Source organism: Lepidochelys kempii, chromosome 6, assembly GCF_965140285.1.
Source record: "Lepidochelys kempii isolate rLepKem1 chromosome 6, rLepKem1.hap1, whole genome shotgun sequence".
In the NCBI taxonomy this organism is placed as follows: Eukaryota; Metazoa; Chordata; order Testudines; family Cheloniidae; genus Lepidochelys; species Lepidochelys kempii.
The window spans coordinates 15,797,046-15,822,395 of record NC_136385.1 but is presented as its reverse complement, the minus strand read 5'-3'; the positions used below and the strand labels follow the sequence as shown (position 1 = coordinate 15,822,395).

The 25,350-nt window shown below is 57.4% G+C and overlaps 2 protein-coding genes across 3 annotated transcripts; both read right to left on the bottom strand.

The window, feature by feature from the left end:
• Positions 1-1,225: 1,225 nt before the first annotated feature.
• On the bottom strand, positions 1,226-14,766 carry TMEM132A (transmembrane protein 132A). Its single transcript, XM_073346897.2, has 11 exons — positions 14,470-14,766; positions 9,797-10,011; positions 9,473-9,691; positions 8,598-8,995; positions 8,138-8,287; positions 7,474-7,666; positions 7,247-7,390; positions 6,173-6,378; positions 4,412-4,688; positions 3,706-3,897; positions 1,226-3,184 (listed from the first exon to the last, which is right to left on the bottom strand). The coding sequence occupies exons 1-11, from the start codon at positions 14,753-14,755 to the stop codon at positions 1,985-1,987; spliced, it is 3,480 nt and encodes a 1,159-aa protein (XP_073202998.2). The 5' UTR covers positions 14,756-14,766; the 3' UTR covers positions 1,226-1,984.
• A 2,673-nt stretch (positions 14,767-17,439) lies between these two features.
• On the bottom strand, positions 17,440-24,934 carry TMEM109 (transmembrane protein 109). Of its 2 annotated transcripts, none has more exons than XM_073346899.2 (4): positions 24,702-24,934; positions 24,030-24,298; positions 20,595-20,697; positions 17,440-19,596 (listed from the first exon to the last, which is right to left on the bottom strand). In XM_073346899.2, the coding sequence occupies exons 1-4, from the start codon at positions 24,727-24,729 to the stop codon at positions 19,208-19,210; spliced, it is 789 nt and encodes a 262-aa protein (XP_073203000.1). In that variant the 5' UTR covers positions 24,730-24,934; the 3' UTR covers positions 17,440-19,207. The 2 variants fall into 2 exon arrangements, with proteins under 2 accessions (XP_073203000.1, XP_073203001.1); XM_073346900.2 differs by lacking the exon at positions 24,702-24,934 and adding an exon at positions 24,471-24,549.
• Between the last annotated feature and the right edge of the window lie 416 nt (positions 24,935-25,350).

Sequence of the window (25,350 nt, the reverse complement as noted above, 5' to 3'; positions counted from 1 at the left end):
GCATAAGCTTTCGTGGCTAAAAACCCCACTTCTTCGATGCATGGAGTGAAAATGCATCATACCATGCATTTGAAGAAGTGGGTTTTTTACCCACAAAAGCTTATGCCCAAATAAATCTGTTAGTCTTTAAGGTGCCATCAGACTCCTTGTTTTTGTGGATACCGACTAACAGGGCTTCCCCCCGATATTTGTATTCTGTGTTGTGATTGAAATCAATATATTTGAAAATGTAGAAAACATCCAAAAATATTTAAATAAACGCGATTTAAAACTGTGATTAATCGTGATTTTTTTATCTCACAATAAATTTTTTTATTCATTTGCCAGCCCTACAAATTAACCATTTATCCAAGTGTCTCAGCACTCAGCTCCGTTTGTAAATGGAAACTTCAGAGCAAGGTTTATAAATCTCTCCCACTTGGGATCCCCGCATAGAGGAAGGCTCAGGGAGGGAGCCATGCTGCTACTTTTCTTGACAATGGAAAATCTAATTATAATCGATCTGATGGGCTGGGCTGTTAAAAAGGCTGAAGCTGCTGGCAGTGGGGAGGGGAGGCTGGGACAGCAGGGAGAGGGGAGCCCTGTGGCCTGGCCCAGGCCCTGAAGGAAACTTTCCCTTTTCGATGAAGACTGTTTTTAAAAAGGTCTGTTCTCACTGTGCGGCTGTGAATCTAGTGCACGCATATTCCTGCTGACCTCACACGCAGCACGTTACTCTGTTCATGGAGGACACCTCTCACCTCTTCGAGCCTCCAGCATGGGGCTGGTGTTAAGCCACCGTCATGCTCCCTGCATTCTTGGGCTGTGCCTGGTCCAGGGATAGCTTAGAGCAGCCCCAGGGCTGCTCTGATTTATGAGCTGCTTCCTATGGCAAGCAGGTAAGTCACAGTGAATGCAATCCAGTCACGCCCCTGATCCACCTCGCCCCGATCCACCTCGTTTGCTGGGGGCTGGTAGATAGCCCCTTCTCCCAATTCTTTACCAGCTGGGAAGGCCCCTCAGTGCAGGGGGTATTCTCAAGGGGCCATCCCCCATTCCCCTCTACAGTCCAGTGGAAGAATGGCCTACGCTGGCAGATGGGGCCAGAGAATGAGGCCGAGAGACTGGAGAAGTTTGATAGCAGAGGGAGCCTGCAGCTGGTCATCTCCTTCCACCCAGGGGGTGCTCTGAGTACAAAGGCAGGGAGGGATGGAACAGGTCCCCCCATTCACCGAGGGGCTGGGTATTTGTTTTTAAATACTTTATTTTTGTAACAACATAAGAATTAAAAATCTTCCATAAATAAAGGACCCGTCGTGGCAGCCTCCCGACGCTACAGGTATAAAATGCCAGAGATCGTACAAAACGAACGCACGGCCAGGGTGAAGGGGGCCGGCTGGTGCCCCCTGGGAGGGGGCCCACCCCTGAATGGTGGGCAGGTTGGGGGGATATCCCAAGGGTCAGACCACAGGAAGGACACTCGCCATGAAAACCATCACAATCAACACAACATTGCAATGAGAGCCAAAGCAAAATTGGAATCCGGCCCCGGCTCGCCCCTCAATGGGTTGGAGATCAGCGGGGAAAGCACCCCCAGAACCTGGGCGATAACCAGGACACCTGGGTTCCAAGTTCGGGAGGTCAAACTCCCTCCAGTGAGAGGGAAAGAGGGGCCTCAGCTGGGATCAAGATAGAAACTGACGGAGCACAGGCTGGATCCCCAGGACAGAGACAAAGAGTCAGAGATAATTCTATAGGATGCAGCCCTGCATCTCAGTGATCCAGGGGCCTACAACTCATCCCTAGTGGGTAGAGCCCTGACCCCTGGCAGCAACCCCAGGGGACAGTGCTCTCCTCCTAACACTGACTGGGAGGGAGCAGGTTTGGACAGAGAATGCCCAGTGGATCCCAGGACAGATCCCTGGGAGGGTGGCCAATGGGAGCGGGGGCTGGTCCCTTACTGCTTTGCCCTGCACGGTGTCAGTGGGGTGCAGGGGCCCCGAGGTCAGGAGCTGCCCCGGATCCTCTCCATGTAGCTCCTCAGCTCGTCGGGGTCCCGCAGCCCCATGTCCTCGCATACCCAGCGGATGTCGTCCTCGCTGGCCACCAGGATGGACTGGATGGTGGGGGCAGAGGAGGGCGGGGGGGACGCGGCACCCTCAGGGGCCCGGGGTGAGGCAAAGGTCACAAACTCCACCCGCTTACGCCTGCCCCCTGGTGCAGCCACCTCCTTCCGGGACAAGGTGCTGGGGGGTGCTGGGCTCCCCAGAGCCGCAGGGAGGAAAGTGCAGGAGGAGACCCCACCGTCGGGCCCTGTGATCTCAGGGGCACCAGCCTCCCCTTTGCCCCCCTCCATGCCCGGGGGAGTCCCGCAGCAGCAGCAGCTGCCATCTTTGGCAGCGGCGGAGGGGTCGGGGGAGGGATTGGGGCTGAGCTCTTGGTGCTGGCTGCGGCGATCCAGCTGGCGGCTCAGCTCCTCCTGGTCGGTGCCCAGCCACACCCAGTTGTGGGGCTGCTGGGTGGAGGGGGCTGGGCCGGGCCCAGCGTCGGGGGGCTCCTTGCGCTGGTAGCGCAGCACAAAGACAATGCAGTTGACGAGGAAGATGAAGATGGCCAAGCAGAAGACGCCCAGGAGAACGTACATCCCAATCTCCAGGTCCGTCACCCGCTCCGGGGCCTTCACCATCTCATCCTCCTCCTCCTCCTCCTCAGGCCAGCCATCCTCAGAGAAGGTGCCACCCTCGGGCCTCTCAGACTTGGTCAGGTTGGGTCCCACCCCAGCTGGGGCCCGCTTCCGGGGCCCCACCATGGTCTCCGTAGCTGCCGCCGTCACCGCCTCCCCCGACATGGCCCCCTCGGCCCGCTGGAAGGGGGACTCGGGGTGGGGATTGCGGGGCCGTGGGCTACCGGGGGTTGGGGGCCGTCGGCTGATGCCAACCTCCAGCCAGGCAGTGCCAGTGGCCAGCGGCGCCCGGTGCTTGCCTTTGCGGCAGGAGTCTGCGGTGTGCAGGCCCAGCTGCAGGAGGGGTCCCTGGCCCGGCCCCTCAGCCACGATCAGCGGGCGAGCTAGCTCCTCGTCCGGCCGCACCCAGGCCACGCCAGGGTCCAGGGAGGAGACAGAGAGTGCCACGTCCCGCCAGCCATAGAGCTCCACGGGGGCCAGGGTGTGGTCGGTGAATGCCAGCCAGACACTGAGTGCTGCTTCCTGGAGGGGGGACATCCGGGGCCACAGGGATCAGGCAACAAGAGTGTAGTGTTGGGGGGGGCGGGGAAAGGGGGGACGGGACACAGACGGGCAGGGGGGTGGGTGTAAACGGAGGGTGCGAGAAGAGACACACCCGTGATCCCTATGCTGCTGCCCTCCCCGCTTTGTGTGGGGGCCACAGCTGCAGCAGGCCCCACTTCCCAACTCTCCCAAGCAATGTGCGCTTGACTCCCTCCTCCCACCCGTGCTGCAGCAAGGAGAGACACTGGGCAAGGCCCAAACCCATGGGTTCTAGGGCTCTGCCGAAAGCCAGGGTCCCCACCCTCATCTGCCACCAGAGAGGTCTGGATCGCATGCCAAGGCCCAGCACTGGAGGGGCAGAAGCTGCAGCTTTAAAGGCCTGGTATAGCCAGGCTTGCTCAGCTCCAGGAGCCTGGGATGTCCCCAGGAATCACCTGGCTACACCCCGTGTTCCCAGCCCTGCGCTCTGCCTCCCAGGCCCCACGGACCGCCCCTCTCACCTGCTTTGGGGAGTGCAGGGCTGAGAGTGCTTGGCAGGTGGCGGTGAGGACATCGGGGTGTCGTGGCTCCGTGCTCAGTGCCAGCGAGAGGCCCGACACCAGCTGGGCCTGCAGCTCCAACACGGCCACCTTCTCATCCGACACCACCAGGGTCTGCTCGCCCAGGATGGAATCCGAGACAGGGGAGCGCACCTGCACCCATGGGAGAGCAGGGGATACAGGCACTAGCAGCAGCTCTGATCTGGACAGAAAACCTCCACAAAGCCTCCCCCAATCTCCCACACTCCCTCCTGTGTCCCCAATCTCCCATGTCCCCAATCTCCCATGTCCCCCATCTCCCATGCTTCCCCCTCTCCCAGCCACCCCTCATCTCCCACGCTACCCCCGTGCCCCCGCAGCCACCGCCACTCACCTCTTGTGCCTCCCCCAGCCTCAGCCACCCCTCCCATCTCCCACACTTCCCCCTCCCCCCAGCCAACCCCACACCCATCCTCTGTTCCTCTCCCCTCAACCTCCTTGGTGCCCCCCACTCCATCCCTCTGCTCAGCTGTCCCCCCACACCATCCCCCTGCACCTCTCCCACACGATTCCCTGCTACTACATGCATCCCCCAGCTCACCCCACACCATCCCTCGTGCCCCTCCCCCAGCTCACCCCCCCCCGCCTCCCACCTCCCTGGGCACCCTCCAATCACCCCAGTCCCTACCTCCACTGACGTCACTCCCGGCTCGCGGCCTATCACCACGCTCCCGCCCTCCAGAGTGGCCACGCGGGGGTCCTGCACCTTGGCTTGCCCGCCCACCAGGTGGGAGACGTCCAGGAGCCAGTCAGAGCTCGGCATGTAGGTCAGGTGCCGTCCACCGTCCAGTGGGTGAGCCACGAAGTGCGCCAGGAAGCGGACACCAGCACGCTGGTACTGGAGCCGACAGCTGCGAGCTCGCCTCTCTGCCTCCTCCCCAGCCTCCTCGGGCTCCGCCAGGCCACTGCTCGCAGAGGAGAGCGCCACGGTCTCAGCAGGGAGCGGCCAGGCATGGGGCTCTAACCCCACATGGTGCAGGTGGCCGAGAGCCACCTCATCCCAGTGCCATGGCCTCCAGGACCCCACGCTGCCAGCCTCTGCACTGACATGGAGAGCCTGCTCTCTGTTCATCTGCCCCATCAGACACACTGGGACCCCCCCCGGCCTCTGCCCAATCAGCAACTCTGGAACTCCCTGTTATGAAGTGGGAATTTTTTGTATGAAGACTAGGTGTGCCTCAATTTCCCCCGTGTTACCTAGGGAGTGGAAAAGGGCTGTTTGCTCTCAGGGCAGGTGAAGAGACGTAGACATGGGTGTCACCTAGCTGTCTAGATCTTGGTCCCCATACCAGTGGAGCCTCTGAGGGTATGCCCACACTGCAATTAGATGCCTGTGTCTGGCCCATGCCAGCTGACTCAGGTTTGTGGGGCTGGTTAATTGGCTCAGGCTGCTGCCCAGGCTCTGGGACCCTCCCACCTCGCAGGGTCCTAGTGCCCAGGCTCCAGCCGAAGGAGGCCAGACGGACAGAGACACACAGCTTGAACCCTGGAGGTCACTACAGCTTAGCTCGGCTATTTCATTCCTCTGTGCTAACCTAAGGCCTTCCTATGCCGCGTTCCCACTGACTAATAAACCCAGCTGTTCTGACAACACCGTTTGGTGTCACTGCTCATGCTGGGTGAGGTGCATTAATCCCTGAAGGGTTGACAGGTCTCTGCCAGGAGTCTGTCTGCATGGGACTCGCTGAACAGAGCTCACGGTGTGACGCAGGAGTGCGGAAAGCCCAGAGGTTCAGGCTGAGGACATGGTGACACCATGTGGCTTGCCCTGGAGGAAAAGTGAGACCCCTCGGGGGTCTGGCCCACTGAGAGGTTCCTCCTAGAGGCTGCTCCAAAGCTGGGGCCCAGCACCAATCCTGTGGATCTGTGACACCCCACCGCAGGTCCCCCTTCCCCATCACAGAGACTCCGTCTCTTCCCCGCCAGCTTCTGGCCCCCACCCCTAACTGCCTGCGCCCCGAGTGCAGAGCCTTTCACTCAGCCAGCCACTAGAGACTCTGGGCTCCTCACTCAACCGACCTGCCCGCTCCAAGGGGAAGTCTCCCCTGGGCCCCTTCTCCGCTCTAGTCCGGCCAGGTTCTTAGACTGCGCCCATCACTGTGGCATCTGAGCTGCCCCAAAGCATACACTGGAGTCTGGACATGGCCCTGGTGCCAGCCCTGCCTGCTTCCTTCATGCCCCCACCTCCCCTATCTCCAACACATCCTTCCCATGCACCAGGCCCCAATGCCCTCTCTGCCTGCCAGGCCCTGCCCACCCTCCCACTGGACAGGCCCTGGTGTCCTCCCAACACACCATGCCCTGGCACTCTCCCTGCCCACCCACAAGGCCCCGGCACCCTTCCGGCAGCCCCAATCCCTGCTCCAGGTTGGGAGCCAGAGGGACTGACCTGTCTGGAGCGGCGCCGGGCACCCTCCAGCCGCGCACCTGCTCCAGCGTGGTGTCGGTCAGCTCGATGCGCAGCGGCAGTAGTGGTACCCAGACGGTGAAGAGCAGCGAGGCGTGGAGCCGCCGGAACCAGAAATCCACTCGCGCCCCGCGGGCGCCCCGGTTCTCCTTGCCCCCCACATAGACGGAGTTGCATGTGTCCGTCACCTGGGGCCAGGAGGGCATGAAGAATGGCACATATGTGGACAAATGTCCAGACACCTTCACCCCTGCCCCGCCCCCCAAACCTCCAAGCCTGCCACTCGGGACACTCCACGGAACCAGGGAGAGGGTGTGGGGAGTAGCTTGCAAAGAGGAAACAGAGCAGAAGGGAACTAGCGAGCCCTGGCTACAGGGTGAGAGGCGGTGGGGATGGGAACCACATAGGGGCTGAGCCCCAAGCGGTAGGAGGGGGCCAAGGACATGTGGCTATGGAGCTGAAGGTGGAGAGGGCAGGGGCTGGGCCATTGGGGAGGGAACAGGAGGCACCTGGCAGAGATGTTGAGTTGTGGAATGGGGGTGAGGGGAACCTGGGGGGCTGAAAGCCTGAAGGGGGAGCAGTGGGGAAGCCCAGACCTTCCAGATGGAAGAGGCAGTCCCACTACCGACCGGGCTGAACTATGACCTGGGGAGTGGTCACACCGGACTCCCACGTAACCTCTGCTCCTGCCCTAGCCTGAGGGGTCAGGGGAGATCTGGCATTGCAGAGGGTGAGGATGGGGATGATGGCCCAAGAGGGCACCTGAGGATGGTGAGAGGGGATCTGGTGTCTCAGAGAGCGAGGAGGGCACTTGAGGGTGATGGTGGGGGATCTGGCATTGCAGAGGGCAAGGACAGGGTATGATGGCCCAGGAGGGCACCTGAGGATGGTGAGAGGGGAGCTGGTGTCTCAGAGGGCAGAGCTAGAGAATGATGCTCTGGGAGGCAACTGACAGTGAGAGGGGGAAAAATCTGGGTCTCAGAGGGCCAGGATGAGGGATGATGGCCCAGGAGGGCACTTCCCTATGGGTCAGTGGGTGGTTCATTTGTTTCTCACCTTCAGGACCTGCTTGTTGGCAGACTCACACCCCATCTGCTCGGTGACCTCGAACACAGCTCCCCCCATCTCCACAGCGACCAGCTTCACCGGCACTGCCAGGGGGATCCCCGTCAGGGGGGCGGTGTTCACAATCTCTTGCTCCTGGGGAGACCAAGAGGGTACACAGATTGAGACCCTGCCTCTGGGGGGCTGCCTGGCGCGGGAACAGAACCACAAGGCCTTACCTTCACCAGTGGGACCAGCGCCCTGACGTCGCGCTCCGACACCTGGATCTCCCACACCATCTTGTCCTTCTCAGCTTCAGGGTCCTGGCCAGGGTACTCCACCTGCCAGGTGACAGGGCGCGTGGAGGCCAGGCCGCTCGTGCCGTTCTCCACCGCCAAGTCCAGGTAGAGGAACTCGGGGAAATCCGCTGCCCTAGATGGAGGCAGGAGGGAAGTGAGGGGGCAGTGAAGCAGAGGACGGATACAGCGCCCCCAGGGGCTGTGGCATCTCACCCCTGCTCCATCACGAGCCACACAAATTTCACCTTCAAGCACAACCGGGAGGTGACCAGAGAGAGGAACTGTCCTGTTCAGCGGCCCATGGTTCCCTCCCTCCGATCTGATTGGTCAGTATGTGGTGGAGTAGCAACAGCCATCCCATCCCCAGGCCAACGGCATCAGACCTACAGTCTGATTGGCTGGGTCCTGGGAGAACAGCTACATTATCACTGCTCCTCCGCGTCACATGGCCTCCTGTCCCCACTGGCTGATGCCCAGGAGAATACAGGTATCAGCCCAGCCCCCCGCAGGAGTCACATGGTTCCCTACATCCTGCCCAATTGGCCAATACCCAGGAGAATAAGCGTGTCAGCCCTGTCCCCTTCAGGAGTCACGTGGTTACTACCTCCAGGCCAACTGGCGAGCGTCCAGCCGGCGACAAGTGACCACAGCGGTGTGGTGCTTTGAACCCTTGAACTTGTCCAGCTTGGCCGTCCATGCCTCGGGGACGGCAGGGCGGGCAGCTAGGACCTGCAGCCCCTTCTTCACCTTGATCCTGAAAGAAGCACGGCTCAGAGTCAGAGCATGGACTCCTGAAGAGACATCACCCAAAGCAGAGACCCTCTGAACCCTACAGAGTCCTTGGCTGGATCCCTGGATCCCCTTGGATCTCACCTGAGGGTCAGCAGGCCAGGGTAGGGTCCCTGAGTCTCAGGGTAGGTTCCTGGGTCCCCCGGATCTCACCTGAAGGTCAGGTAGGGTCCCCCATATCTCAGGGTGGGCCCCTCGATCTCACCTGAGGGACAGCAGGTTAGGGTAGGGTCCCCGTGCCTCAGGCTGTATCCCTGGGTCCCCCTGGATCTCACCTCAGGGTCAGCAGGTTGGCGGTGAAGTTCTGCTGGAGGATCAGGGTGGCCGTGAAGAGCTGCCCTGGCCGGAGTGCCATGTCGGGGACCCGGATGAGCACGTTGTCATCCAGCCGCACCTCCTGGCGCCGAGGCGGGTCCGTGCCTCGCAGCTCCACAGCGCTGACATAGTGCAGTCTCTCCTTGGTGCCCTCAGCACCCGGCCGGGGCCTCTCCTGGGGCCCCGCATAGCTGCACTCTGCAGACGTTTCCACGGTCCCCAGGCTGTAGTACAGCTCGGCTCGCTCGGGGGGCCGGGAGGGCTCTGCAGCTCTGCGCCGGCTGTGTGCGGAGGGGTGTGTGGCAGAGAACCAGCGTGGGGGGAACTCCAGCTCCACCACGCACACTCCCAGGGGTGCCTGAGTGGGAAGAGCAGGGAGTGGGCTCAGAGAGCATGAGTCTACCCCAACCTCATTGACCACCCACCTCTAGGGTGGGCCCTGAAGTCTCCATCACCCACCCCAGGGGGAAACCAACTCCTGCTCCAGCCCGACCTACACTGCACTGCTGTCCCCAGCACAGAGCACCCCTCTTTCCCCAAATCTAAGATCACTTAGACCCCAAGCTCAACCCCTGGAGAAGAGCTAGCCTTGTCCCAGGGAGCCCCCCAACCCCAGCTGCCCCTGCAGCCTTGCTATGGGGGACACACAACCTTCATCTTCTCCATGGTGACCCCGACACACCACGATCTGGTGCCAGGAAGGGGCGCAACGTACCCAACCAGAGGGACTTTCAGCTCCCACTGCCCCTCCCCCTTCCCCCACTCCTCCAAGGATGTCTGGGTGCTGGACCCTCTATCTCCTGGGAGGGCAGATGTTGGCGGGTCACGTACTGACCTGGAGGCGGCAGGCTCCATGCACAGCCCGTGTCTGGTGGAAAGCATGCAGGGAGACACAGGGCAGGTCATGCCGTCCCGGCAGCCAGTCCTGCCCCTTGAGGTGGAAGAGAACCCTGGCATACGGCTCAGCTGGAGACACTGTGCCCTCAATGGACACGGCTCGGACGTCCCAAGCCGCGGAGCCGTACCTGTGGTGGGGATCGGCTGCTGGCACCACCTGGAGAAAGAGACGCAGATTGAGACCGGGAGAGATGGGTCAGATGGGACACCGAGATGCCCAGCTGAGCCCAGAGTGGAGGCACTGCTGGATGGGCAGGGTTACCTGTTGGGCAGTGAAGGGCAGGTAGGTGGCTTGGATGACAGGCTTTGCCGTGGGCCGGCGATGGAGGAGGAGGTAAGTCTCAGAGCGGGAGCCCAGGGAAGCATTTCCCGGCAGGTACCGATCCACCCGCTGCAGCCGGAAATGTTCTGGAATGTCCAGCACCTTGAGTTCGGCCGGCAGGTACACCAGGTCATGGGGGTCCGATTCTCCACTCACTGCGGGGAGAAGAAAAACCAGGTCTGCGGCCGGCAGTCATGTGCCCCCTACCCCACACACTTACCAGAGCACGTGTCCTCCCCCTCACCCAACCCCTCCTGAGAGAAGGAGATGCCAGGACGTCAGCTGGAGTGGAGCGTCACTGTTCCTGAGCTATTCAAGGGGGTGGACCAAGCCTGCCTCCTGCTGGAGAAAAGGGAGCTAAATTATTTGTATTACAGCAGCATCTAGAGGTCCTGGCTGAGATCAGGGCCCTGTTGTGCCAGGCACTGTCCAGACACATAGGGAGAGACAGGCCCTGCCCTGGCTGAGATCAGGGCCCCGTTGTGCCAGGTGCTGCCCAGACACACAGGGAGAAAGGCACAGCCCCAAAGAGTTCACATCTACATAAAATTATTATTTCTCCCATGTTACAGGTGGGAAACTGAGGCACAGATTTTTTTAAGTGACTCCCCCAGGGAGTCTGTAGCATAAATGGGGTTGAACCCAAACCTCCAGAGTCCCTGTCCAGTGCTTTAAACAAAAGACCAGCCTTTCTCACAACCAAGGCTCCATGGCCTATGTGATGCAGATCAGACAGGACGAGAACAGTACAGTCTGGGTGAAATCCTGGCAGCACTGAAATCAGTGGGAAATTTGACATGGGCTTCAACAGGGTCAGAATTTCACTTTCTGAATCTAAGCAAACCTTTGGCAAGCCACTTATGGCCAGATTGTCTACGGCTCAGCAACGAAGCTTACGTTCAATCTGCCAGAGTTCAGCTCTCATTCAGCATCCAAATTAGAGTCGGGTTATCAAAAGTGCTCAGCAGAGGGCTGAGCTCTTGAAAACACTGGCCTAAGCTCCCTTTACCTCAGTTCTCCATTTGGCAAATGATCCCACTCCCCCTCCCCACCGCTTTCTCTATTGAGCTTGTTAGCTCTGCCGGGCAGGGACTGTTTCTTCCGTCTACATGTGCAGCACCTAGCACAACGGAGTCCCACTATCTCCGTTGCGGGGAGTAGGTGCAATTGTAATACAAACAGGCTTGTGCTCGCCTGCTTCTTTGTGATGTACAGAGCCAGTGGAAATTCAGATGTTGTTTCCCCAGGGTTTCCACAGACACTTGGAGATTCAGTGGGACTTTGACATGACGAGGCAGGAAGGCCAAAGCTGAGTGACAAAGAGGAAGGGGCCGTTAGCCTGACTGTTAATCATGTGCTGCTCTTTGCTTCTGTTAACATCTGAACTTAGTGGGTTCAAAAGCGTTTGAGATTGTTGCTCTCTGGGGCACGGGCTGTGTTTTTGTCCTGGGTCTGTACAGAACCTAAGCACACAAATGACAAAACTGAACACACAACAACATGGCATTCTGGTGGAGCTGATTCACTTTTTCTTTTTATAAAAAAAAAAAAAAAAGACACCCCCCATACCCCTCCAAACCCCACAAAAATGATGAAAATCATTGAGATTTTTCACCCACTGGGTTTCCGATAACAAAAAAAGGTCGATACCATTTTCAGTAAAAAACCCCCACCAATTTCCCCCCCGACTAATTAAAAAACAATACAAAAACGATTTCAACATGGTTTGCAAAAATGGTTATTTTATTCTTCACCCAGCCCTAGAGTTGACACAATTTGTCAAAGAGTCAATACTTCGATGGCAATGGAACCAGCCATTTGGAAGATCTCAGAAATCAGTTGATTTCAGTGTTTTTTAAGAGTCTTGGGTGTGCTTTACTCTGGAATTTCCCTGCCTCTTAAAGAGAGGGCAGTTCCAAAAATAATAACCCAACCTGCTCTGATGATCAGAAATGGGCTGATCTTTACTTAACAGCCGCAACTCAATGTTAGCACCATCTCGACCTGCAGATAGGATGCAGAGCGGGTCACTGCATGGAGCTTGAAAGCCACTTCCCTTACTGGGCCAGGACTAGCAGGAATCTCGCCTGGGCTAGCACCTTTCAGCTTGCACAGGAGCCATTTTCAAAAATGAGAAGTCTTTAGTCTTTAGCAAGTTCCCCAACTGTGCCCGATCTACAGAGGATTTGCGTCTGTTACAACCCTGGTAGTAGCAGCTCCTGCTTTTTAGCTCTGGAGGTCCCAGGTTCAATCCCCAGCATCAGCGAAGATAGGAGCCAGGGCCTAAGCAGACTAAACAATTGCTTAAGGCCCCAAGCAGCTCAAGGGGGCCCCCATTAATTATTAATATGTGCTATTCCTGTTTAGGGCCCTAATGGGCTACCATCAGCACTGGACAAGATGGTACCTGTCACAGACCGTGGGACTGGGGAGGTCACACACATGGGGTAAGAGGCTCTATGACGGTTCTGCCAGAAAAGCCAGCTCCTTCCACACAGAGGGATGGAGATCACCAAACCTTCCTCCCCAGCATGTCCAGGGCTATGATCCCCCTGCCCCACCAGCCAGCCCATTAAATGTTGATTTCCCCACCGTTGTGATCTCTTATCATGCCTGCCCCAGTCCCTGACCCCCGGAGAGGGAGCAGGTGGCGGAGAGATACTGTGACATCCCCCTCTGGGTCACTACATCCCAAGATCCAGGGGATGGGAGTTGGGGGGGGGGGGGAGAAACAGGTGGGTTCTTTACAAGCCTGGTATCTGCCTCCCACAGGCAGTGACCTCTGCCATCTCCCCTCTCCCTGCTTGATTGGCCTGCTAATTACATTGCACTCTCATCTATTTCCCCTCATCATCCTGACAGCTCCAGCCTACCTCCTGCCTCCCATATCGCCCCCTCTCCTGCTGGGGGTCTGGCTCCCTACCTCTCTTCCCAGACCCCTCTCCAAACCCTCCTACTCAGCCCAGGGACCCTTCTCTCTCCTATGGCCCAAGCCCCTTCTCCATTTGTCCCTGCCGAGGTCAGGATTCATCATGAAATGTCACAATCCCACCACAGGCACCAGCCCCGTGGGACAGAACAAACCACGCAGAGATGGCTTGCTCTGAACCACAGCTCCGGTGGTGCCTTGAGATCCCAGAAGTTCCCCATCACGCTTAGGACCTAGAGGACCAGGAACGGACCCTGTAGAATCACAAGCAGGTGATTTTGCTACCAATGCAACACTGAATCGATTGGGTTTGGTGACCCTGTGGAGCACAGATGGGGAAACTGACACACCTGCTCCATCAGGTCCAACCCATCCCGTCCCAGCCTGTGGGGCCACCAAGCCCTGCACAGTTCTGCTCCCATTGCCCCTAGAGCACTGGGGGCTAAACATCTCAGAGCAGGAAAGATTTTGGGGGGGAGGTGGCAGAAAGGATGTGGGGGGGCACGGCAGGAGGGAGTAACTAGAGCTGAGAACAGTCAACATACCCAGGAGGGAGGAGGCCCCTTCAGGCTAACAGACAGCGGCTGGGACAGAAGAGGTAAGGACTGGCTAAGCTGGGAGCGTTTGCTAACAGAGATGCATTAACCTGGGGAGCAGCCTCCCAAGAGATGGGGGTCAGCCCCATGGCTTGAGACCTTCACAACTAGACTGCCTTGGGGAGTGCCCACAAGGGCCCGACCTGCCCTGCCGTCAGGGCTAGCCACATCAGGAGCATTGCATGCCCCAGGGAAGATTGATTGGCCTCTTTCTAGGGGGAGTCCTGCTGTCACGGGGGCTCCAGCCTGGGCTGTGTCATGAGCAGGGGATGCAGGAAGGTGCAGATACGGCGGCTCAGGAACAGATCAGAGGACCTGGGGAGAACTCTGGGGATCTTGTTAGCGCCTGAGGCGGACCTGGGGTTCCACCAGGACCAGACCATAAAGGGAATGTGGGGAAGCCTGTGGGGTTCCCTGCTGTGACCTAAGAGGAAAGACAAGGGGCCCTGCTGGCTCTGGACCACAGGGCATGAGGGAAACCACAGGAGTGAGATGTTGGTTCTTATGGATATTAGGAGAGGGCGCAAGTTCTGTGGGGTCCAATGGGGCTCAGAGCCAGGTCCCAGTAGCAGGAGTCACCACTAGATCCCATGGGGGTCTGGGAAGTATATGGGTCCTGCAGGATCCAATGGGGCTCAGGGTTGGGTCATTGGGGCCAGGGTACCCATTGGATCCTGGGGGGAGCCCATGGGTTCAATGGAGCTCAGAGCCAGGTACTGCAACTAGGGTCCCCACTGGATCCCATGGGGGGTGTTGCACGGGTCCTTTGGGGCTCAGAACTGAGTCACTGGGACGGGGTCCCCACTAGATACCACGGGGGGAGCGGGGGGCTCAAGGGTCCAATGGGGCTCAGTCCTAGGTGATTGGGGCCGGGGCCGCACAGGTCTAATGCGGCTCAGAACCGGGTCACTGGGGCAGGGGTCCCCCCTGCATCCCACGGGGGCGGGGCGCGCAAGGCGCACGGCTCCTGCGGGGTCCGACGGAGCTCGGCGGGCCGGGGGAAGCCCGGCGCGGGGGGGTCTCAGCGGCGCTGCCGGGGTGTCCGTGGGGCGCCAAGCGAGGGGCGCACCCCGAGCCCGCACACTCACCTCTCGCCGTCTGCAGGGCCAGCAGTGCGGCCAGCAGAACAAGGCAGCCGCGTCCGGAGGCCAGGGGGGCAGCGAGCCGTGGGGGGCCCATCCCTGCCTGCCCTGGGGCCATGGGGCTGGCGCGGGGCTCAGATCCCCCCGCCCGCGCCCTGCACCCGCAGCATGCCCCGGCCCCCGAGCGTCGCGCCCGCTCTGTCCGTGCGCCCGGGCCGCGCCTCCGTCTGCAGCCGGCAGCTCGGGGCTGCCGCTCCCAGACAATAGAGGGATGGGGAGGGAGGGAGCACATGGGCTGCTCGCCTGGCGCCCCGGCCGGGTCCTAAACCCCTCCTTTTCCAGCCGGCATCCTAGTGCCGCCCCCGGTACAGCGCCTAGCACTGCAGGGGGCCTGGAAAAGCGGCTAAAGTAATGCGAATCCCAGAGTAACAGCAATACACGGGGCCTAGGTGGAGCCAGAGGCAGGAGGGAAGCAGCCAGAGAGGGAGAGAAAGAGGTCGAGATGGAAAGAACAAGGCAGGGAGCAGTAGAGAGGGACAGAGGGTGAGGGAGAGATGGGAGAATGGAGAGAGCGAGATAATGGCAGAAAATGAACAAGAGAAGGTGTGAGCAAGGAAATGAAGGAGGGGAAAGAGGAAGGGGATGAGTGAGAAGCTATAGAAGGAGGAAGAGACAAATGGAATGACTGCGAGCGCTGGAGACGGCCAAGCAAGGCGCAGAAGGAGCCGAGGATGGACAGGGCAAGCCAGTGAGGGGGGAGGGGACAGGCTGTGTCAGTTGGAGGCAGGATTGGTGCTTCCCTGTGCATGGGAGATTGGAAGCTGCTTGGGGCTGGGGCTGGGGCTGGCTCCCGTGCTGTGTGTACAGAGCCTGGTGCCATGGCTCCTGAAACACTGATTCGGGCTCGGGGCTCCAGTATCATACAGGCTATAACAGGGACAGGACGGATCAAGGGAGCAACAGGAGAGGAAGTGCAAAGGAGAGAGAACATGAGCAGTAGGTAAAAACAGGCAGAAGGAGAAAGAGTAAAAGAGAGCAAGAGGCAGCAAGGAAGATTGGTAGGAAAGAGAGTGAGGGAAGGTGAAAGGGACAGACAGGCAGACAGCAAGAGACCCACATGGACAGATAGGCAGGCAGACACAGGGCTGGATTTCCAATTAGACACAGTAGACATGTGCCTAGGGGCACCAGCATTCTAGGGGTGCCCTTCTCTCTCTAAAATTGTGTGCAACACAAAGATCAGCTGCGGGGGGAGCGCTGAAGATGTAAATCTGGCCCTGGGCAGACAGCTAGAGAGAGCCACAGGGACAGACAGAGGTGGGGACAGCTCAGCCCACAGCTCAGCCCCCTGGTGACTGGTGCTTTGTAAATAACCAGACAGCCAGGACAGAGCAAGTGGATTCTTGAGAGTGCCATAAGCTGTTGCCCTGCGGCTCCCCCAGCCCAGCTGCAGCAGGGCCTGCGCCGAGGTCTGCAGCCTGCCAGAGCCCCCCGGGCACCAGAGGAGTGCTGGGAGCCACTGAGAGCTCACGCCCAGTGCTCTTGCTCTTCCCCCCACCGAGAGGAGCCAGCCAGCAGCAAGGAGCTGCAGCTGGTTGGCTCTGCCCTCAGGCTCTGGGAGAGCACAGGCTGCCATGGACCCTACTTCACCCGCACCCTGCCAGGGCAGAAATAAACCTGCCCAGGCACTGAAGGGTTAAAAAGGCCAAAAAGCAAGAGCTTGGAGTCTTCAGCCTGTATCATATAACAGCTGGAGACCCAGACACGGGCATGGGGAGGAATTGGAAGCTTCAGATACAGGGATAGAGAGGATAAGCAAACAAGGGACATGGGAGAGAGGTGGGGTGAGGGTGATACTGAGTCCACACAGCCTAGCCAGACACAGCCCCCAGGACCCCACCCCTTTCCGCTCTGTGACTGTACAGTGCCTAGTGTAACGGGGCCCTGGGCCACAAGTGGGGCTGCCAGAGTCCTAGAGTTTAAGGCCACAAAGATACATCAGGTCAGCTAGCCTGACCTCCTGCACGCCACAGGCCTGCACACCACACCACCACCACCCAGCACCCACCTGCTAAACCCAACCAGCAAAGTATTACAGCCTGCAGGAGACCTGGCCAGTGTGTGCCAGAGGCAGAGACCAGGAGAGAACGAGGTGCGCCAATGCCCGAGACCCCTGGAGCAGCAGGGAATTGAGAGGCACTGATCAGCCTGCAGGGGTGAGGGGATGGGACCCCACGCAGCTGCTGGGCTATCCCAGCGCTCCATTCACATCCAAAGAGGGGGAGAGCTCTGGGGCTCCAACCCCTTCTTGCTCCTACCCTGCTGGATGGTATCCCCACTCCCCCCTGGCATGTCCTGAACTCCCAGCCCCTGGGGGACTGTAACCCAGCAGGGGAACCGGCCCTTCTCCTACCGAGCACAGTGGGGGATGGCAGCACAACTCCTCTCCCCTGTCCTGCTACACACCCCTGTTCATCCCTGGGGTTTCTGGGGGCTCCAGGTGGTGAGGGATGAGCACAGACAGCTTCATGGACTTTAATCCTCCCTCCCTAAGACACCAGAGCTTGTTGCCTAAAACCCAACTGTAATATAAGAAGCTCTGGGAATCCCTATCCTGACAGCTGGGCACAGAGAGGAGAGGAAAGGGCTTAGCCAGGGTGTTGGCAAAGACTCCCTCCCACAAGGCTTGCAGCAGCTGTCCTTGCCTAGCAGCACCTCCCACACCATCCATCTCCCAGCAGCCAGGGCACCACTCTCTACAGCTCTACTTCCCCTCAGCGCTCCTGCCCCACTCCTTGCTGGCAGAGGCTGGGACCAGAGTAGCACATTGTTCACCCCACAGCCAGTACTCCTGTGTGCTAGTCCCCCAGCTGGGAAAGACTGGGACTGGGGTGCTGTCATTCCCTGCAGCGCCACCTGCTGGGAGTGGCAGAAGAAAGAAACCCAAACTTGCCCATGGGCTGGACAGAGTGTGGTTACATAGATTTTATTTCGGACCTGGTAACAAAATGTCCTGTTTGTTTAAAATAGACAGAACTTTCAAAACACAGACTGGCAACTATCAGCCAACAACACGTGCCCAGTCCAAGCCCCGGCCGCACTGGCCTCCTCTCCAGCTCCTAGCTGGCGGGGCAGGAGAGACAACAGCTGAGCTCATTGTGGTCATGACAGGATGGGGCTACGAATCCCTGCAGCTCGGAGATGCTCGCCCTAGTTCTCATGGAGTTAGCACAGTAAAAACAGCAGCGTAGCTGGGGTAGCAGGAGCTGCAGAGAATGGTGGAAGGGTCTAGCCAGGCCGAGTCTGCACCCACGGGGTTCAGGAGGGTTTGTACTTGGCCAGGCTGTGTACACTACTGTTTTCAGCATGCTAGCGGAATGAGAGCTAGCACAAGTGTCTACACGAGCTGGGACTCACACCCCTTGCTCCAAGTGTAGACGTTCCCTAGGGGCACATAGGAGGATGAACAGAAATTGCTACGTACCCCTCCTTTCTGATCAATCGTGGCCCGCTCCACCACGATCCTGGGGCAGGATTAACACGAAGGCCACCTGCCATGCTTGAGGTGGCACCAAAAGACAACTTCCACCCCAGCTGTGAGAAATGTAGGAGGAACTTCCATGTGCCCACTTCCATGTGCTGTGTGTCTTTGGCTTGGATGGTGTTGGAGGGTTCTTAAAAAGGACCTGTAAACATCTTCCCATATCCACATATCCCAGTTTCCCCTCCCGCCCCACAACAAACACCATCCACTCTTAGCATAAGAAGGCACCATTGGCTTGGATGAAGGCACTTGGGGAAACCCTTCCCCTGTACACACCCTCCCTGATCAGAGATCCCCCAGGGGTACACTACCCCCTCCTGCAATGGGATATAATGCACCTGCTCCCAGTTTATCTACCCAGCATCTGATTTCTAAAACCACTGAGCAACCCCCAGCTCCAGCTGAAGTCAATGGGAGCGGCAAGAGCTCAGAACCTCTGTGCATCAAGCCCTTAGGACCCAGTCTTCTTAGTGAGACTGGTCTGGGGCTAGGTAAGGGGGTGGAGAAATGAGGATGCGGTGGTGGTGGGGAAAGGATCAGGCAGAGGTAGAGGGTGGAGGGAAAGGCCAGGAACCCCGGCGGCAGCTGTAGGGCAGCATGGGAAGGGGACAAGAGGGAGACAGCAGGGAAATAAGAAGGGGCGGAATTCAGCATCTTAGCACCCAAGACCAAACATCACTTCGTCCCAGACTTCACCAACATCAAAGCAGCCCTTTTAAGCCCCAGCACGATGAGCTCCATGGCAGCAAATCTATGGGAGATGGCAGGGGTGGGGGCAGGCAGCTGAGGGAGCACCTCCCATCCCCAGTCCATGGGACCAGGGCAGGCTGGGGAAAAATCACACCACCTCCCACTGGTTCATTCCTCCACTCCAGAGAGCTCCCTTTTGGCTTTGCTTGTCTGTGGGGTGGGTGTGGGGGACAGAATGCAAGTGCCCTGGGGAATAGAGGTGTGGGTAAATTAATGCACGGGGGTGGGGCCTGCGAGTCCCTGAGGTGGGTAGTGTCTGTCAGTTTGTACAATGGGGAGGCACCTCAGGAGGACCATGGGGCTGGTGGGGCCTGTGAGTGTGCACAGAGGGGAGGGGCTGTGAGTACCCGAGGGTGGAGATGCCCCCATGAGCACGTGCAGAGGACCAGGGTAGCTGTGAATGGTGGAGTGAGAGTCCATAGTGTGCTGGGAGGGGCCACCTCCTGCCCCTCACTCGTCCTGCTCCAGGTTCCTGGGGGACACCCGCCTCTGCCGGCGCCGCAGCTCCTCCACCTGCCACTCCAGGTTGCGCACCTTGGCCTCCAGTTGGCTCCCGGCGCGGCGCGCCCCGCTCAGCCTCCCCAGCAGGGCATACAGGGTGAGCAGGCACAGCAGCAGCAAGGCCTGCACCGAGGGGCTGGGCGCCGCCGAGACGATCAGCAGGAAGCAGCCCAGGAAGACCACCACCTTCAGCCCCCACAGGACACGTCCCAGGATGGACAGCAACAGGCCCAGCAGCTGTGAGAGCAGCCAATAGCCCACCACAGCAGCCAGGCCCCACAGCAGCAGGGTCTGTACCTGGGCAGGGCCCAGCTTAAGGGGCTGGACCACGTGATCACCTGGAAAGGGAAGGAGGAGGAAAGTGGTTAGACACATGTGAGACGTGATGCTGTGCTGACCTTCTGTGGGGCTGGGAAACCCCCATATGCAGGCAGGAGGATCCTCACCCTAGTGGGGCTGGGACAGGCTGGGGGGGGTTAATCCCTGTGCTGGAAGGAGGATCCCCACCCCTGTAGGGCTGGGACAGGCTGCTCCTGGAGAGAAGGGCATGATGGGGAAGGAGGTGATGGTTGCAGGAGTAACCCCTCCTGCCCTGGAAGGAGAAACCATGTTGTCTCCTGATCTCCCCACACAGGCTCAGACATCCTGAGGTGGGGTACTAGGGGCTGCATGTGTGAAGTAACCCCCCTGCACTGGAAGGAGAGATCCCCTTGAGAGACACAAACCTTCACCATCAGACTGGGAGGCCCCTCTTTCCTCAGGGGAAGGACCATTTTTAACCCATCAAGTGCTGGAAGGGAAGAAGCACCATCCAGTGATACAGGCACCAACTGCAGGTTGGACAAACCCCTCTTTGCTGTAGAGGGTGGGACTGGGTCCCTCGTGCTCCGTTTAGAGACAATGATGAAATGGATCCTCCCTGCCAGGTAGGTGAATGAGAAACATATGCTCTCCTCCATCACATGCAGGTGAGGAATATGCCCCAATGGCTCACAAAGGCAGTGTCAAACAGGGGATCAGACACTGAACCGGGACTCAGGAGAACTGGGTTTTATTCCCAGCTCTATCACTGGCCTGATGGGCCAGCTTCCTCACACTCTTTGTGCCTCAGTTTCCCCTCCCACCCTGTGTCTATTTGATCTGTTTAGACTGTAAACTCTTTGGGGCAGGGGCTGTCTCTCACTGTGTGTCTGTGCAGCGCTTGGCACAATGGGACCCTGATCTCAGCAGAGGCAGGGACGGTCTCTCCCTGTGTGTCTATGCAGCGCCTGGCACAATGAGGACCTGATCTCAGCTGGGGTCTCTAGGTGACACTGGTAAATAACAAACAACTTACCATTCACTCCGAAGGCGCTTAGGATCTGCCCTGCGATTCCGGACAGGATGATCAGACCTGCCGAGATGCCGGAGGACACAATCCAGAACCCGGCAGAGACGTTCTGCAGGGAAGAGAGCGTGAGAACGCTTTTCTCAGTTGGCTTGGAGGTACCCAAGAGGGTGAGAGGAGACAGGGCCAGGGAGGAAAATAAGGGGAGAATGGGGGAGCACCCCACTCCTTCGTGTCTGCTAAAGGCACCGGGACAGAGCCTCGTCCCTGACTTGAGCCAAGCTCCAATTTTCTGGCTGGGCAGGTAAATTCACATGGGATTCTCAACAGGAGCTGGTGCCTGGCTGGGTGAGTACAGTCTTCCCTGCCAGTAAGGGGAGCAGCATCTGGCATGGGAGATTTGTCCAAGCTGCCTCCTACAAGGAGCCCTGTGCCCCTGCTGTGCCCCCCTCTGCTCCAGGGTGAAAGGGAGACCTTGCCATTGCTTGCCCTGTGTAGAAGCCAGGGCAAGCAGAAAAGCCCCAGCAGGTCCCTCTCCCCAGCTGCAAAGGAAGGAGGGATGGCTGGGCTGTGCTTAAAGTGCTGGCTTAGACTCATTGTTGGCTCCAAGTTAGACCCCCCTGTGACCTGCAAGTCACTGCATCTCTGCAGAGCTCTGCTGCCCAGCTGTAAGATGGGGAGAACAAAGGCTATTTCTCCACACTGGCTTTGGGCCTGTCTGGAGACATGGCTGCCTTTCAGATCTACCACTCCCTTGCCTTCAAGATCATAGAAACGTAGGGCTGGAAGAGCCTGGGGAATTCCCCTGGCATAGGGAGAGTCTCTGGAGAGCCTAAAGCGAGCTCTAACTACACTGGGAGCTGTTGGTGGACAGTGCTACAGTCTTCCTTGGGGAAGGGGTGGCATGGCCTGAGTGTCATTGTGCTCTGGCTATTCCTGACTGCAAGGGTAGCCTCTTGGGGCCTTGGGCAGTCTCTGAAGCTGTCCTAACTTTACCAGGGGCTGAGACAGCCTCATCATAGGAAAACCACAAAGGTGGTGTGGAGTCCGTTTTCCCACCACCCCTGAGGCCTGGTGCCAAGCTCAGCTGGGCTGCAATCAGGGTGGATTGATTTAAATCAAGGCGATTTACATCAGTGATTTAAATCACCAAGTGAAAAGCCTCAATTTTAAATCAATTTTAATTAATGGTTTCATTTCACTAGGAGGGTGGTGAAACACTGGAATGCATTGCCTAGGGAGGTGGTGGAATCTCCTTCCTTAGAAGTTTTTAAGGTCAGGCTTGACAAAGCCCTGGCTGGGATGATTTAATTGGGGATTGGTCCTGCTTTTGAGCAGGGGGTTGGACTAGATGACCTCCTGAGGTCCCTTCCAACCCTGATATTCTCTGATTCTATGATTTGTACTTCAGTTATTTTCTAAAGAAAAGTGTTCTCATTGGTTGATCTAATCTTAGAACATGCTGATCTACAGCTAAATAGAGCCTTGACACTAGATTTGGTACATCTTTTTGCTTCCTAGTGATAAGACACATGGTAGCGGCTCCTAGAGTCGGAGGCCAGATCCCAATGCCCATGATGACTAGATCAGTCTTGTGCGTGCAGTAGCCCAGCCCCCATGTCTCCTCTTAATACAGGACATGACCTGTTGTGCCATATGTAGAAAGCATGACCTCAAAAGTGAGATGTTTTACCCCTTATTCTTTATCTAGTAAAGCAGCCTTTAACTCACGGTTTTTGATAGAGGCTCAGGGATTTTTTTATTTAAATGTTCTAAGAGATTAATAAATGCAGGCCTTAACATATTTTGATTAAATTCAGGATTTCATTTTAGACAGGTTTATTTTTTAAAAGAAACTGATTTAAATAATTAAAAAAAATCCAATTTAAAAACAAAAGAAAAATACCCACAAATTTTTATCCATCCTGGCTGCAATCCAGCCCAGAGCAAACAGACTCCACTCAGCTCTTGCATCCAAGCGAATGCATACAAGAGGCACAAGTATTTAGGGAACGTATCCCAAACCTTCAGCTAATCGGGTGCCAATGCTGCTATTTTCAAAGCCGGCTGGCTGGTTTCCCCGGTGACAGAGACACAGCCAGTTTCCCCAACACACAAGTCAGCCTGGGTGCTGGAATCTCACTCACTTAATAAGCCTTAATGCTCTGAAGTGCTGCTGAACCAGCCAGCTCGCTCCGGACGAAAAACACAGGGGCTCCTTCTCTCTAACACACTTTTACAGCCCCGTTTACAGCCCCTTTATCTGAGCACCTCACAATCTTTAATGTATTTATCCTCACAGCACAGACAGGAAAGGGCTGTTGTCCCCCCTTTTACAGATGGGAAGCTGAGACACAGAGAGGCTAACGGACTTGACCAGGAAAGCTAGGGCAGAGGAGGAAATTCGATCCAGGTCCCCCAGTCTCAGGCTACTGCCCTAACCATGGACCATCCTTCTGCTATAACCATTTCTGTGCACTTAACGATCCTTAATAAACCAAGGCCTAACACCTCCTACCTTGGGAGGCAACTGTCACTTGACAGATCAGGTAAGAGGTTGCAGGGGGTTGCCACCAGAGGAGCTAGGAATAGAACCAATTGAGAGTCCCAAGACTTTGGCACACCCTGCCTTCTGCCAGAGTAGATGGCTGAGTTGATCTAAACTTCCCTGCTCTGAAATCCCTGGGGGGACATACCAAGCTATTGGAAATGGGTAAGCTGGGTTTTGGCCAATAGAGGCTGCACTGGAAATGTATTGTACCAGACTTCCTAGCCTATCGCAATGTGCTTCAGGTGGCACATGAACAGGATTTACCACCAAATTTGGTTCGCTGGTTGGATCATTAGCTTCCCCAGCTCAGGTCGGGTACTGATGGGGGAGTGTGACGTGAGCACTGATCCATGCCCCCCTGTAGCAGTTATTTTGCCTAATGTAGATAATAAAATAACGCTACCACCACCTAGCTCATATCTATCACTTGTCATCACTAGATCTCAATATACCTTACAGTAGCTTTTGCTTCATTTTATAGATGGGGAAACTGAGGCATACCCAAGGTCACCTTGCCCAGCTGGGAATGGAACCCTGATCTGCTGAGTCCCAGTGGCTGCTCAATCCACTAGACTATGCTGCCTCCCTCCATAGGCCTCTTTTTACAGCTCTGGCAATGCTTATAAAGTTATTTCAATGGAACTGACAGAGGAGGTGAACCTTGATCCTAGAGAGCAGTCAAGCACACCGCACAAATACATGGTGCTCCAACCCCTTTTCCTGACTTAGCTAGGATTCCTCTGTATTTTCCACTGAATGCATCCGATGAAGTGAGCTGTAGCTCACGAAAGCTTATGCTCAAATAAATTTGTTAGTCTCTAAGGTGCCAGAAGTACTCCTTTTCTTTTTGCGAATACAGACTAACACGGCTGCTACTCTGAAACCTGCCTTACCTCTGTCACTAGCTGAAGTGTGTCCCGGCCAATCCACTCCTCCAGGGTCTCCCTCATGCCCTGAGCCAGCTGGGACAGGAAGTCAGCCCGGACAGCCGCCTCTCTCCAAGCTTCCCTGTGATAGTGCTGAGTGCTCGCCATGGCTACATGAAGGAAAGCGACTGACATCAGGATAGCCACGGCACGTTGGAGCAGGGCTTGGCGGCAGCACCAGACCGTAGGATCCCACCCAGTCATCTCTCCAGCTCTCCTCTCAGCCCCAGGAATCTCTGCCGAGAGAAAGAGCAAAAGGCACAGATCATAATGAAGTTATAGGAGCCATGTAATTTTGCTGGCCCCAGGCCAGAACTGCAATGTCAGGAATGCCGAGTAGGCAAATAACATCCTAGCAACCCCAGGGCAATTGCAATCTCTCCTTTTAGTTGAGAATCAGCCACTTACCAGTCCTCACTTATAGGCTTTGTGACCTCTCCCCAGTCCCCCCCCCCCATTTCCCTTTGAGCTGCATAGCCCCATGGAAAAGGAAAAGATGACTCATGTTTCAGCCTGTGAGCTATGATGATGCAGACTGGCAGGGCACCAAGCCAGTCAGAGAAAGTCATTTGACACCCAAGTACCACCCTCTGGACCCCAAGCATTCACAGCACATGGGAATGAGGTCAAAGGTCAAACCTGCACCCAGCTTAGGTAGTGACTGCATCACACAGCCCCTGCTGAGCAAGTTCACAGTAGCTCAGTACTTGGATGGGAGAGATTGAAAGAACAGCTGGGTGTTGCAGGCAGGCTGACTCAAAAGGAGGTGCTCTCTCTGCACTGGGACCAGCAATGACTCAGCAGCCAGAGGTGCCATCTTTGGGAGGTTTCAGAGTAGCAGCCGTGTTAGTCTGTATCCGCAAAAAGAAAAGGAGTACTTGTGGCACCTTAGAGACTAACCAATTTATTTGAGCATGAGCTTTCGTGAGCTACAGCTCACTTCATCGTGTAGCTCACGAAAGCTCATGCTCAAATAAATTGGTTAGTCTCTAAGGTGCCACAAGTCCTCCTTTTCTTTGGGAAGGATCATCTAGGCCAGGTCCAGGACCACTCCTGACCTGACGCCAAGGCCCCACGTAGCAGCGTGTTGCAAAGCCGCAGCGTGGCACACAACAAGAGGGAACCAGCGCAGCACCGCTCGCTGGCTCCAATCACGGCGTGCAGGTGGCCCAAGCTCCCCTGTGTCATTGTGAGCTCCCCCCTCCTGTCCCCTATTAGGTCAGCTGCCAGCCCAGAGCTGGTGCCGCGGCGATGCCCCAGGGCTGGCTGCCCTCCGGGCGACGGCGGA

What these genes read in the sequence shown, in the direction of transcription:
- TMEM109 (XM_073346899.2), bottom strand. Translation starts at nt 24,729, where the DNA reads ATGCAGTCACTACCTAAGCTGGGTGCAG. An exon ending in ACTACCTAAGCTGGGTGCAG is followed by an intron (nt 24,299 to 24,701) that starts GTTTGACCTTTG and finishes TTCTCTCGGCAG; the next exon opens with AGATTCCTGGGGCTGAGAGG. An exon ending in CACTTCAGCTAGTGACAGAG is followed by an intron (nt 20,698 to 24,029) that starts GTAAGGCAGGTT and finishes TCTTCCCTGCAG; the next exon opens with AACGTCTCTGCCGGGTTCTG.
- TMEM132A (XM_073346897.2), bottom strand. Translation starts at nt 14,755, where the DNA reads ATGTGCTCCCTCCCTCCCCATCCCTCTATTGTCTGGGAGCGGCAGCCC. An exon ending in GGCCCTGCAGACGGCGAGAG is followed by an intron (nt 10,012 to 14,469) that starts GTGAGTGTGCGG and finishes TTCTCCCCGCAG; the next exon opens with TGAGTGGAGAATCGGACCCC. An exon ending in CCAACAAGCAGGTCCTGAAG is followed by an intron (nt 6,379 to 7,246) that starts GTGAGAAACAAA and finishes TCCTGGCCCCAG; the next exon opens with GTGACGGACACATGCAACTC.